Raw genomic sequence first — 15,580 nt, 5'->3', positions numbered from 1 at the left:
AATTTCATCCAAATCGGACAATAACTGCGACTGTAACTGCGGTACAAACAAACAGAAAATTCTGATCGAGTCGAAACTAAGACCTCAGCTTCGCTTCGGTCAATAAAGAATGAAGAGATACAGTAGGTAAAGATTTTTCTGCGAAATGGATGAGTTGACACTGACTGACCAAATGAGTTACCTCTAGTACCGGTAGTTGTTGGCTGGCTTAGTTCCATGATTCATGATCATGAGTAGGCCCATATTATTAGCAATAGACTGTTATTTATATCAGGTTTTGGTGAGTAAAAAATATATTGAAAACTGAGGTGCACATTACACCAATATTTTGTCAATCAGATATATATATATATATATATATATATATATATATATATATATATATACATATATATATATATACAGTATATATATACCGTACAGTATATGTATGGTATATATACATATACCGTATATATATATAATATATATATATATATATATATATATATATATATATATATATATAGCCTACAGCCATCTCTTCAGAGAAAAGAAATAATATTGCATCATGAATACGGTATGGATTATACATAGACTTTGACATCATGAAAATAACGAAGAAAAACGTTTTGTATAATATAGTGGTGATCTGTTACCTTTCAATGGGTGCTCTCCGAGGCTCAACAGTATATTGCATTCCATGTAAAGATGTTGCCGAGCAAAACTCAATTGCAACTTTTTTTAAAACGCCAAAAATCTTCATCACCAAAGATAGCTGCTGTTGTACAGTGAATTCACAGTAGCCTACTTCTACTTCTAAAAGAAAAACATAGATTAGACAGTAGGCCTATAATTGGTTTTGCTGGCAATTGATTCTCACTTAGTGGCAAATTATACAGTATAGGGTGCGGGTGAAGTCTGATTACGGCTTGATATAGTATTATTTAATTTATTATAAGGACATCAAAATTCCATTAAATAATTAATTTTAAGAACTACCGTATATCACCACATTGTATTTCTATGATTATTTCTACATTATTATTTTTTTCAAATTCAAGAATAATAGTGTTGCTATTAAAGTAACAATATACATCAATAATAGTGTTGCTATTAAAGTTTAAAACAATACATAAATTTCCAAAGGGTACCTATTTCATAAAACCCTTCCACTTTATGGATATGATGCATTATGTAGGGTTTCCATCGAGAGTTTAAAGTTATTGACTAGTGTTGACAAAGTTAGTGTTTTGGGTCAATAAATTGAAATTCATGTACCGGTAAATACTGACAAAAATCACTACTTCACGCATGATTGGAGTAGTTGCAACAAGTTAAGAAGTTCAATTCATCTCTCTTCATTCAGTTGTGACTTTCCAAAAAGCTTGAAACATTATACTGGAAAATTGCTCTATAATTTTGTTGAAAATATGATGTTTTCTTGGTATACAGTGACCCTATTATATTATTATTGTATTGACCAAGACCGACAATAATTCAAAAAGCCCAGTTCTTCCAAATAGGAATCTTCAATATTATTTTCATTGCTGATTACAGGTGAGTATATAGTATACCGTATTGAAGCCTGATTCTGAGATGCAACACTTATCAAACTGACCATACAGTACATAGGCCTAGATCCAGGCATCGATATTGATAATTCTATGTACTTTTATTTGCATGAATACTGAATAGGCTACATTTACAATTGAAGATAATGAGTACGGTACGTATTTGAATTACATCGAAGAATTTCAATAAATATGGAGGTGTATTGTCAATAATCTATACACTATACAGCATAGATCTTAAATTAAAAAGCTTGATAAATAGCAAAATAGCATTTTTAAAGAGTGTGATAGCAGGTTTTGCGACTTGATATAGCCTACACACTGGAACCTCGATCTATAAGAGTACCGTACATCCCGTTATAGTGCATTTTTATGCAGTCTCTTGACAAGAATTAGTGTAAAAATAGTGTTATAAATAGTGTTATAAATAGTGTTATAAATAGTGTATAGAAGGTTGCCTTGATCCCATAAGACGCGTGGAGAACGCAGCCGGCTATGGTGTGACGTCATGCTGCGACCTCTCGGTCCGGCTTAACACGTATTCAAACGTAAAAATGCCTAACTTTGAGCCCTTATAGCAAATTAACCATCAACACTACATAGAAGTGAATGACATCAAAATGTTCAGAATTTTATCCTCTTTGAAACAATGTCAAAGCAAATTATCAGTAAAAATCCTATAATGTTACTAGCGAGTCTAAAACAAATCGTTTGAGTAGCCTACATGATTCAATTCAATAAATACTATTTCAAACGAGTTTTTTGTACTTTCTCTTACTTTTTCTCGCGTCGTTGTAGTTCTTCCTTTTATTTAGATTATCATTAAGAAATTTCTTCCTCATGAAGGTCCTTTGTTTATGGAAAGATCTAGCAACTTCTTTAGGAATTTCAGGATATTTCTCTGATGATATTAACGTAATTTTATCAACAACAACAATGCGAATCCATCAACGGTTTCCTAACATTATCACAAAAATAACCAATCTAAATCTGCCCTAAGAATGTATTAACATCATTAAACCATTATATAGATTTCTATTTATCCTAATTATGAACAAAAAATTACAACTTTCAATGCTGTTATTTCATCAAGAAATAAGAGTGCATTTCACTACCATACTCTAAGGTACGGTAGTTGAAACATTTTATGAGAAACTAACAATGGTATTCAAATTTATAGTTAGTAAAAGAATACTGAATTATAATAAATTAAGCTCTATTCTTGCTTTACACAAGTGCTCTTTGCAATGGTTTTTGCCATGAAAATTGAGTATCCATGGACACATTGAAATCAAAAATAAAAAATAGATTCTGCTTTAAATAATTGATGGAAAAAGTGGGTTTTCAGGACCCAGGTTCACGACGAACACCAGAGAAATTTAGGGTCACGACTAGAAGGTTAAAGAAATAAACTTATTAATAAGTTTAACAACTGCACACCTTTCTCCTGGCATTATAAACGATTATTATATATATAAAAAAAATACTGGAAATAAAGCTCGAAACCTACCATCAAACAATTTCATTCACGCACATTACACAGAATAACCACATAGAAAAAACGCAGAACTCACTTGTTAATCAGAATGTACATTAGGCCTACTTCATTAAGTGGCATGATTAATATTAATAACAGTCATCAATAAAAAATACTAACAATCGTCAATAGTTATTTGTGCAACTAGTGCGCAAAGTGACAGTTTGCTGCACCGAAAGAAACGTTTACGCCTGAGCCGTAGGCGAGGGCGGAATGGTTTGTTGAGTGCAGCAGAGGAACTTTGTGCACGTATTTCACATTAAGTTTTTCCTACAGTTACCATTGAATATGAAAAGTGGGTAATTATGGGTAAAATTGCCTGAAATCCATCAAATGTTTTTCTGTGTAATTTTATTATTGATAAAAACCTTAATTTATTGTCAAATTGAATAAAAATGTTGTCCTTGGTTATAATATCTAATACTAATAATTAGCGCGTTGTGCTTGGTTGCACCTCTGCTCACTATAGCAGCCACAGCAGTCACTGTTACCAACTTCATTTTGATTTTGCTGCACTGTTGCTCCATATAACCTAATAAGTATTTTGTGTTGCCATGTTGAAAATCTGGAGTGCAGAAAATTTTTTCCCGCACTAGAGCGGAAAAGTTATTCTTTGCGTTCTGTAATCAGTGCAGCAATGGCCACTTTTCAATGTAACTGTAGGAAATAATAATAATACTGCATTGAGTTGAAACAAAAACACTAGGTAGGCCTACGGTATAAAAGAGCTAGGCTATGTGTTGGCATTACGCTTTCCAGTAGACAACTGACATAATCTTATTGGTAGCCAGACAGTTCAACGATCTAAATTAGCTTGTAATATTATGATCAGTCTAATGAATTCCCTAAATTTATTCTAGGTATTTGTCAATGAGTATAGTCCTGAACAAATAGTCATCATTATACAGAATAATGCTTTGCGACTACTCAGCATTCCGGGCGCTGATACTATTTACTTTCACAAACGATTGTCAAGTAAAAAACAATCATTTCTGAATATAATTGGATGACAAGCTAAAAATTATATTTGTTTTCTTTATTTTGTCATATTATTGTTCAAAATAAGTCCAAAACAAATAAGTTACCACCCTTTTCACTGATGAATTGGTTCTACGGATTGAATAATATACCTAGTAATAGATTCAAGTATTTTCTGGAAATTAATTAATGTTTTCAAATTACAAATTGATGTGAAGCTATTTTCTTTCTGATTTGAATCGCATATTCATATTTTTCATCAATACAGCGGTTTTCATGTGAGGAATTGATATTTGACGCGATGTTTTGTATGTAATTCTTAAAGGAAGCCGGCGTTTGCCGAGAGGTCGCAGTCTGACGTAGGCTCATGCCATCTCATGCGCGTAGGTAAACGCGATCGAGGCAACTTGCTATATACCATCCTTGGTCCCTTGATACGTTCATGAAAAGCATTCAACCTCGATATAGTACCGTGTAGAACCCGATTTAGTACATACCTGTTACAATAGAGCTTTTTTTTGAGCGGTCCCTTGAGATGTTCTATAAATCTATATAATATCAAGAGGAATATATCATTTGATAATCTATATATATAAAAGCGAAATGGCACTCACTCACTGACTGACTGACTGACTCACTCACTCACTCACTCGCATAACTAAAAATCTACCGGACCAAAAACGTTCAAATTTGGTAGGTATGTTCAGTTGGCCCTTTAGAGGCGCACTAAGAAATCTTTTGGCAATATTTTAACTCTAAGGGTTGTTTTAAGGGTTTAAAGTTTGTCTTTTAGCATGTATATTCTTCTTCTCCCAATCTCTTAATCATAATTGAAATTTCCATATCATATGTTACTATAGAACTATAATCTAGATAGAGTACCTCTTCGAAACAGTTATTAACTGGCAACTAAATTAATAATTTTGTCAGGTTGGCATTAAGTTGAGTTGACTTTGTTAGGTTGGCACAAAGTTGAAGATTGAAATGCATTTATCGCGGAAAAATTGATTGGGCACTGCTACTTTAATCCTGGGAATATTATATTACTAGCCGTCAGGCTCGCTTCGCTCGCCATATCCGTTTAGCCAGACGTTTAGTCTGGACCCCCGACTGGATTGCTCTAACATATGATAAAAATGCTCAAATGAAAAATGCAGGCGAGCGAAGCGAGCCTGACGGCTAGTAATTAATAAAACTAAATCTTAATGTGTTAATATGAAAGAATTCCGCATAAGAACATGATGACATCAGAGAAACCATGTAGGCCTATGCACAAATTGATGAACGCTCTCCTACAAAATCTTTATGCAAGTGGGAATCGAACCCAGCATCTATGAAATGCCACGCGGCAGTCATCATATCCTATGATTGAGTACCTTTTTACTTTCCTTGCCCTATTACTATAGGTAAGGAAAGTATTGCTTTCCAAAAAAAATTAAGGTACCCTAATTTCATGTTTTCTATACGTTTCAAGGTCCCCTGAGTCCAAAAAAATGATTTTTGGGTGTTGGTCTGTGTGTGTGTATATGTGTGTATGTCTGTGAACACGATAACTCCATTCCTAATTAACCGATTGACTTGAAATTTTAAACTTAAGGTCCTTATACCATGAGGATCCGACAATAAGAAATTCAATAAAATCCAATTCAAGATGGCGGAAAAAATGGCGGATAATTACTAAAAAACCATGTTTTTCACGTTTTTCTCGAAAACGGCTCTAACGATTTTCTTCAAATTTATACCATGGATAGCTATTTATAAGCCCTATCAACTGACATGAGTCTCATTTCTGGGAAAATTTCAGGAACGCCGTAATATTCTTGAGAAAAATGGCGGATAATGACTAAAAATCCATGTTTATCACGGTTTTCCCGAAAACGGCTCTAACGATTTCCTTCAAATCTATACCATGGATAGCTATTTATAAGCCCTATCAACTGGCATGAGTCTCATTTCTGGAAAATTTCAGGAGCTCCGTAATATTCTTGAGAAAAATGGCGGATAATGACTAAAAATCCATGTTTTTCACCGTTTTCTCGAAAACGGCTCTAACGATTTTCTTCAAATTCATACCATGAATAGATAGGTATTCATAAGCACTATCAACTGGCATGAGTCTCATTTCTGGAAAAATTCCATGAGCTCCGTAATATTCTTGAGAAAAATGGCGGATAATGACTAAAAAAAAACATGTTTTTCACGGTTTTCTCTAAAACGGCTTTAACGATTTTCTTCAAATTTAAACCATGGATAGCTATTCATAAGCCCTATCAAATGACATGAGTTTTTTCCTGGGAAAATTGCAGGAGCTCCGTAATATTCTCGAGAAAAATGACGGATAATTACTAAAAAACCATGTTTTTCATTATTTTCTCAAAAATAACTTGACCGATTTTTTTCAAATTCATACCCTGTATAGTTATTTATCAGCTCTATCAACTGGCATGAGTCTCCTTTCTGGGAAACCCAAGGGGGGGTCCACCCCATCCTTGAGAAATGGACTTAGTAACCTCCTTCTCGTGCATGAGGTAGGTAGGTAGCGCAGCTCATAAAAAGAACACATACGGTAGTCGAGATATTTCATCTGTAGAACAGCTGTTTTGACGACTTTGAAAAAATGGCGACTAAAAAAATCATCGAATTTCACAATATTATTCACACAAAGAAAAAGTACTTTGAAAACAATTTTATATATACATATACAGAAGTCTGATCGCAGTTTCAAATATGAGCAAGGAAAGTTGTGTGAGTGCGCCACACCAGATTTTTATTCAAGCGGCCATCCACGCAGCGACCGTTTACAAAAGTATTTCCACGTGGCGACCGTATACCTCATTTATATTCCGGCTATATTAATTTTAAGAAGTACCTAATATAAGAGGAGGAGGAAACGCTTTATCAACGGGAAGTCGCTTATATAGACTAACCGGTTTCATGTATGGATGCAATACAAAGATTGAATTAATTAATAAGTTTTGATCATATTTTATTGTACAATATGTAGCCTACATTATACATGATTATTTACATTATTGATAACATATTTTTCCCATGATTCACCAAATTTGTGTAAATTATTTTTATTCATTACTTTGATTCAAGGTCTATATAGAATGAAGTCAGGATCAGGAGACCAATGCTACCGGTAATTTTAGCCACATTTATTATAAAATCGGGCGTTTAATTATACTATATTTTATGATATTAGAATAGGCTTTTCTAGCAGGCTTATAAAATAGAATAGGCTTTTAAAATTATAGCAGACTATCTTTCTTATACTAGCTCCTTCGCTAGTCATTAGCTCATCGCTTAACAGAGCGAGTAAACAAATGTCAACATGGCCGCGTGTTCAGACCTCTTTCTATAGACCTTGCTCTAATTAATGTAAATTAATCCACTCAAACAAATTCAGATGAATTTGAACTGTACAAAGCTGCATTAATCTATCTGGATGCTATAGAATACATCATGAATGAGTGAAGAATAATAGTATTTAATTGTTCTAGAATGGCCAACCAATTAGAAGTCAATAAAATTATAGCCTATTATGAATTTGAAAGAATCAAATCAATTTTAAATTACAGTGGGCTTTTTAGTTTTAACTCTCATTAGTCTCATATCTCATCCCCACGCAAAAGCCTGGAGCTCATGTGGACATCACCCTCAGCAAAAAATTTGAATTCATTATAAATTGTAGGCCTGCCGTACCTATACTTACGGTATCAAGCGGATTACTGGTTATCACAAGGATCAATGAGCGATTCTTGAGAGAAACATGAGCTTTTCAACATTACTGCCTATTTAAATTTTCCTTCAAATATTTGAATTTGAAAAGGGCTCGAAATATTCAATTTAAAACTGACACTATCTCAAAATGGAAGATATTATCATTCAGAAATTCATAGTTCAAGTTTGACAAGGGAATAGTTTATTATACACAGCTCTAAATGTTACCCTCAAAAGAATAGCGTTCGCAATGAAAGAAGTTATTAAGGATTTGTTATATCGTTATTCATAACTAAGCGCAGAATTTCAAATAAGTTACAACCTAGGCCTCCTCATTCAGGAAGTATGAAAAGAGAATTCGATCAAGATAATGCCCAACTCCAACACTTTTTGACACTGTTATGAAAAAGATTGTAAATGAGATAAGCTCTGGACTTGAAAGGCTGGTTACATATTTCTACATTAATGGGGATGAGATTTCTATGAACTTAGGAATAAGGTATTAATATTCAGACTCATCAAGATTTTCTAATAGATATCAATATCTCTACAATTTCACAAAAATATAATATTTATCCCAACAGCAGATTACAGGCACCGTTGAATTGAAACAGAATTCAATGTGGAAACTTCTAACAATGGAAATAAATTGATTCCAAAAAATATTTACAAAATTATCTTCGATGATGATTTCAAGTATAGGGACGTACGTACACACAAAAAATCTACGAATGTCCAAGTTGTGTAATGTAACGATTACTTATATTGTCAGACAACTCATTTTAATGAGCAGATTTTTTTACTATAGGCTACATTAAAAAATTAAATTAAAGAAATTAAAAAAAACACGTTGATGGACTTGACATGAATGTTTTCTTCACCTTATTCATGAAAATGGAAATCGTTGGAGAACACTTTTTGGATTCAAGTCTTTACGATACGATTCTCTAATTTGTAGTCGAATTATTAATTTTAAAGGAAAAATATAAGTTACAGTTGGAGAAGATTGGACTACAACGTCTTCCGGTAAATCTAAAAAAGTACTGCCAATTTATCAAACTTCTAATTGAATAGTCATTGAACGTAAGTGAGGAACTGTGTTTCAACAAGTAGACTGATAATTCAATGTAATGTGAATGCAGAGAAAGTGTTATGATTATTTTAACACTCGGAAATTCCATTTGATAAGCTACAAAAAACCAAAAGACAGCCACGTAATCAGGGATGTAAATTTTATAATCTTCTGCCAAAAAATATCAAAGAGAAAGAAAAGCCATTCATTTTCAGAAGAACTATGAAAGACTATCTCCTGAACAGTCCACTGTACTCGTTATATGAGTTCCCAACGAAGCCTGTTTAAGAATAAGAGAGAGTCCTAATTAAGAATAACTCTCTTAAGAATAAGAGAAGGAACTAAGACGTATCCTCGTCATGATGATGTAGGTGGCAATTTGAATTGAAATGTATTAATTTTCAAAGAGAAACCTTCTAGAAAAGCTAATAAGGGAGAATATCCTATTTATTTCATCATTCAGAATTACACAACTTACAGAAAAGTACCACAGGCTTTTAAACCCAAAACGGTTCAAATCATAATTTATACAACAGTCCAAATGTTTTAGTGAGGGAGCTTGAAAAATGGAATGAATAGAAAATGAGAATTGAAACATGAAAAAAATAATTACACAAGCAAGATTGACTTATGCTTTTGAAAATTAGATGTATTTGGAAAATATTTAATTTTGAAAAAATTCAAATATTCATTTGGAAAATGATCAGGTATGGAGAAACAGTTCAGCTCCAGTACCTCACTTTAGCATATTATTTTAATGTCGCCTACCCTTTCTTTCTCGTTGATGATGACCACCATATTGATGGTAATGACCACCACCATGCTGATTATGTCTTTGATCAGACCTCGGCGGTCTTTCGTCCCTATAAGGATGATGCATCACATGTCTATTTCTAGCCTGATGATGATCAACACCTCGCCGCCTGTGATCAGGCATCATCGACAAATCAGATTGCTGATAATAGTTTGGCTGATTGATCATTGTGCGGAAAGATGGAATGGATTGCTGAAGTTGCTGGCCCATCTGTAATAACTGTTCAAAGTTAGGCGGCGCAAATGCACCTCTCTGTCCATCATCAGTCTGTCGTCGACTAAGTTCATCTTCCAGCGAAGGATTCCTTCTATCTCCCCCGAAACCTCTCAAAACGTTCAAACCGTTCACATCAGGAAGTTTCTCCACTTGCTCCCCATCTATGCAAAGTTTGATTTTAGATTCCCAATTATCAATCTCCAGATACAATTTAAACAAAAAATTTCAAGTGGAAAAGATTGAGCATGAAAATCTCTACAATTGATGTTCAGTAACATTTTCACCTAAAAATGGGAATAAGCTCGAAATTCGATTCTATTAAATCATTCACTATGGAGAGATGGCAGACCTCTTGTGTCTCCAGCGTTATAGTCCTGTCACCAACTGGCTCAGATCTTAGAATAGTAGACTTGAGATGCGCGCGAAAACTAGCGTCAGGTGATAAATTTTCATAACGGCAAGGAAAGTTGTGTGAGTGCGCCACACCAGATTTTTCAAATTCATTAAAAGAATGATTGCTGTTTAAAATTTTATTTCTTCAATAACCAAAAAACTTTTTTGTCACAGTAAATTTTATTAAAAGTCTTTTGACACAGGGTGGTATGTGTCTATGTGTTTGCCACATGCTAATTATGATAATAATCATGTCTTCCTCCATGACCCACTTGACCTAGATCCCTACCACCATGACCCCCTCCATGATGACCTCCATCTACTTGACCTAGTTCCCTTCCCCAATGACCTCCTCCATAGGGCCAATGTCCATTGTATTGAGATGGAGTGCCCGAAATATGTTTGTGTCCATGCTTCTGGGGTCCATATGGTCCTGCATATTGTCCTTGACCCTGATCAATTCTTTCAGGATTTCCGTCCGCCTTTATAATTGTAACCAATTTTCCATTTCTGTTGATGACGCACTTCAATGTCTTGTTTCCATGTGATGAAAATACGACATATCACTTGAAAATGGCATCAATGTCCGAAACATGTTGTGATTAAATAATTCAAAAAGAGTACTGACATTTTCATTTTTCTTTCTATATCTATAAAAAGTAGCCCTATACAGAAAAGAGATAAAACAAATTGGGTCTTCATTTTTTAGGCTTTTTTTCTCTACAAAATTTGGAGGAAATTCAGATTTGAATTGGGTCTAATTAGGACTATATATCTTTTGACTTCCCCCTTGAGAATAATTTCATTCTATACGTCCTAATACAACACCAATTAACTTGGGCCTTTTTTAATTGATTTATAAGTTTTACTTAAACTCTATATTTTACTCCAACTTTATCCCACCTTTGGTTTGTATCACTACAATTTTCTTGGACATTAAGTATATGACATTTTCCACTCACACATATAAATATAGGTCTATAGGTTTCTAGAATCATGATCCATCAGAATCAATGATGGAATCAATAAGTGGCTGTTATGAATTCTAGTATTTCTTTGAGAAGAAAGGCTTAGGAACCATAAAGTGTCAAAACCAACAACATCAACTTCTTCTCACTAGTGACGCTTACTGGGGCCTATTTCACAAAGGTACAAGTATTGTTACCAACCATGGTTACGAACAAGTACTTGTAGTTACAAGTTTACAAGTACTCACGTTTCACAAAAATTTATGATCTACAAGTTTACAATTTTACAAGTCTACAAGTACTTCAATAGTAAACATAACCTATTTTCATGATGATTTCCTTTTTTCATCCTTTATAAAGGTTACTTGTACTTTTCAATAATTACCTACTTTGAAAATATTTGAAAGCAATATAATGTTTTTTGTACAGTCTACTTCATTTATTGCTGAATTTGTAACATACACACTATATGTACTCTGTATATATATAGTAGATGTACTATATATAATGTATACTAGATATACTGTGTATATATACTATAGTACACATAGCCTATGAGGTACCGTAACACATTAATAACTATTTTTGAAATTTATTAAATTCAATTTCCTGATGCATATATTTCCAAAATAATGAATTTTAGAGGGATATAGGGCATTTTTGATTATTAGACATATTTATCGAATATTTAAAATCATTTTAATGATCACTTGTAAATCCTTTACATAGCTTTCCACCTCGGTAGAAATTTCATAGTTACGAACAAGTAATTTTGACAAAAATTGTTGGCTACAATAAAAATCTTTGTGAAACACTTGTTTGTAACAAGCAAATCACTTGTAAACTTGTAGAAATTCATTGTAACTACAAGTTTACAATTCTGCTTTTGTGAAACGCTAGTAATCAGCTGTTCTCCAAAACCATGGTTGGCAACAGGCGAGAGGATTTAAGCAAAGCACCCACGCTAAAGATTCAGAAAGTTCGAGCACCTCGCACGTGAAAATCAGAAGTAAGCAAGTTGAAAATCATACAGAAATAGGCTACTAAGTTGAAGGAATCTAAAAATATTTACTAACATTATTTTTTTAGGATGTGACTTCAAGATTAGAGTCAGTTGAAATTTAAATACGGCTAATTATGAAATTATGCCGTGATAAGTTAATAAGATTCAACCAAATTATTGATTTATTAAAAAGCTATTTTTTATAAGGAATACAGTTTCAAGTGAGTCTCGTGATTTTTAGATTAGGCCAGAATCAGCATTTCAAAGTGATATTTTCATGTTAAATCGGTCTTTAAAAATTAAATTTTGGCTATTGATTTCCATTTTTTTTCTCGTCGATTATAGTAATATGATTACTTTATACATATACTACATCATTCATTACTATCATTACACTTTATCCATTAATTCCAACAGTTTGACGTGAATTGCAATAATATTAATTAATTTTCAGCTTTTCTCAACATGGAGCACAGAGTGATATTAACTGAAAGAATTAGCCTACCAGTAACCTAAGGTTCAACTCACACTTATGCGACTCAAGTGGAGAAGAGACTGCGACTCTAGTGTCTTCTCGACGCAGCATGTGTTTTCACAATGTCGCAATGTAATGGCGACACTCAGACCAGTCGATTCTAGTCTCCGCGACCTCGCGACTGTGAGACTGAGTAGAGCCTCGACTTGAGATACATCATAGTACCATGCATTTTTAATACAAGTGAGGTTATGCTTAATAAAAATTATGTTTTATGATTTTAGATAAGACAATGATATCCTCGACTGAAATCGTACGATTTGAGTTGAGGTAGTGTGATTTGTGTCTAAATAATTATGTTAGATAGTTACCTGAATAAATAATTCATAAAGCAGTTCTTCGTCGACTTTCTCAGGTAAATTGCCAACATAAATACGTCGATAATCGTCTTCCATAATGAGTAAATTATAAATAAAAATTATTTTCAGTTTATAACAATTATTATTGATTTTTGTGCATAGTAAACTAATAATTATTGTATTCAATTTAGGTTATGAAATCTAAATGAATGCTACTTTACGTAGTATTGTCTTCACAGTTTGTATCTTCATGAAGAATCTACAAAGAAAACTGTTAAAACGACTTGATAACGACTCTGATATGTTGAATGAGAATATTATAATAAATTACATTTCATGAGAAATGTATATAATAAACCGTAATGAAAGTCACAAATATTGTATTTGTATGCTTGTTTACAAAATAATTGCAGTTGCAACGACCAACCAGATCCAGATGACAGAGTACAAAGTAGGAAACTACGACACAGTATACATACAGTACGGAAAATTGGCTAGTACCCTGACGCTAAAATCCGCCATCTTGTTAGGAAGCGCCGCATTGTAATAGTATTGGTGGTAGGTTCGGATCACTTTAATGATCCGGATCAATTGATCTTGTTCACTGCCACGAGCCAATCAGAAGACCAGGATTGGAACTTCCCAAGGTCACGTGACGTGTTTAGTATTGGCGTTATGTAAAAAGCATTGGTTAGATAGGCGATTAATCACAAGTTTCCATTCTGTACCTATTCTGCGACTACGAGACGTTACAAAACCAAATGGGGAGCAACATCAGGGGCCTATTTCACAAAGGTAAAGCCTTGTACACACGTCCGTACAGATTCGCGCGAACAATCGTATGTACACATGCCTCGGCATTCACTGTACGTCCTTGTGGACGCGTTCCACGTATGCCTCGGCATTCAAAAAGCTATCTGATTTGCAGACGACACGAAGACATGGTAGATGTAAATTTTTCATAACCATTGTAGGTTGAAGTAAGGAAAAAAATTGCTACATGACATATGTTATGAGATTGTCAATTCAAACTTTATTAGGATGTCAAAACATTATACCTATGTCAGCATATTGTCATTTTAAAACAAAAACCGAACCCTCAACCTCCTTTTTTACATTTAAACATCAATAAACATAACTATCGAAAAACCTCTAATCCCTCCCAGCATATGCAATTTCAAAGCAAAATCCTAACCTACCTTTCAACCTTTGAAATATCAAAAAGCATAATTCTACCTGGACCCTAGCCCTTTCTAGCATATTGCAATTCTAAGCAAAACCTAACCTAACCGTATGGAACATATTAATTATAATCCAGAAAAAACCTAACCACTAACCCCTTCACATTTAATAATTTAGATTTCAAAGCAAAATCCCACCCCCTAACCTATCCTTTCACATTTGAACATCAAAAACATAACTCTAACTGCACCCTAGCCCTTCTAGAATATTGCAATTTCAAAGCAAAACCCAACCTATCCTAATAACACATTATTAATATAACCTAAATAAAGCCTAACCTCTAACCCTTTCACATTTAATACTTTAGATTTATTCGTCATTATTAAACAAACATAAACATTTGGTTCATTTCATGAACATGTTCACAATGTGGTTCAAAGCAAAATCCTAATCCCTAACCTATCCTTTTACCTTTGAAACATCAAAAAACATAACTACCTAGACCCTAGCCCTTCTGCATATTGCATTTTAAAGCAAAACCTAACTATCCTAATAAAACATTATTAAATATAACCTAAATAAAACTAACCCCCAACTCTTTCACATTTGTTGAATGATAGACAAGGATAGCAACACCATTGCAAATCATAAACTACCATTATAACGTGGACCTCACTATAGATACTCAAAGAATACTTTTGAATAACTATGTTATAACTGTGACTGTTGCTGGCCGTTACTCTTTTTCTGAGACAAAGAGAAGCTGCTCAAAATAATTGCAGTTGCAACGACCAACCAGATCCAGATGGCAGAGTACAAAGTAGGAAACTACGACACGTATACATACATACGGAAAATTGGCTAGTACCCTGACGCTAAATCGCCATCTTGTTAGGAAGCGCCGCATTGTAATAGTATTGGTGGTAGGTTCGGATCACTTTAATGATCCGGATCAATTGATCTTGTTCACTGCCACGAGAGCCAATCAGAGACCAGGATTGGACTTCCCAAGGTCACGTGACGTGTTTAGTATTGGCGTTATGTAAAAGCATTGGTTAGATAGGCGATTAATCACAATTTCCATTCTGTACCTATTCTGCGACTACGAGACGTTACAAAACCAAATGGGGAGCACATCAGGGGCCTATTTCACAAAGGTAAAGCCTTGTACACACGTCCGTACAGATTCGCGCGAACAATCGTATGTACACATGCCTCGGCATTCACTGTACTCCTTGTGGACGCGTTCCACGTATGCCTCGGCATTCAAAAAGCTATCTGCTTTGCAGACGACACGAGACATG

General features: G+C 34.0%; 1 protein-coding gene across 1 annotated transcript in view; it reads right to left on the bottom strand.

Annotated features, from left to right (window-relative positions):
• LOC120354178 (sodium channel protein Nach-like) overlaps positions 1–10,147 on the bottom strand; it is a 34,408-nt gene extending 24,261 nt beyond the window's left edge. Inside the window, exons 1-2 of the mRNA XM_039440685.1 lie at positions 9,635–10,147; positions 639–792 (exon numbers count right to left, since the gene is read on the bottom strand). Of these exons, the coding sequence (XP_039296619.1) occupies positions 639–792; positions 9,635–9,890 (410 nt within the window). The 5' untranslated portion in view covers positions 9,891–10,147. The remainder of the gene's footprint in view (positions 1–638; positions 793–9,634) is intronic.
• Between the last annotated feature and the right edge of the window lie 5,433 nt (positions 10,148–15,580).

The sequence above is a fragment of the Nilaparvata lugens genome, chromosome 14 (assembly GCF_014356525.2).
Source record: "Nilaparvata lugens isolate BPH chromosome 14, ASM1435652v1, whole genome shotgun sequence".
In the NCBI taxonomy this organism is placed as follows: domain Eukaryota; kingdom Metazoa; phylum Arthropoda; class Insecta; order Hemiptera; family Delphacidae; genus Nilaparvata; species Nilaparvata lugens.
This window is presented reverse-complemented; position numbering and strand designations above follow the sequence as displayed.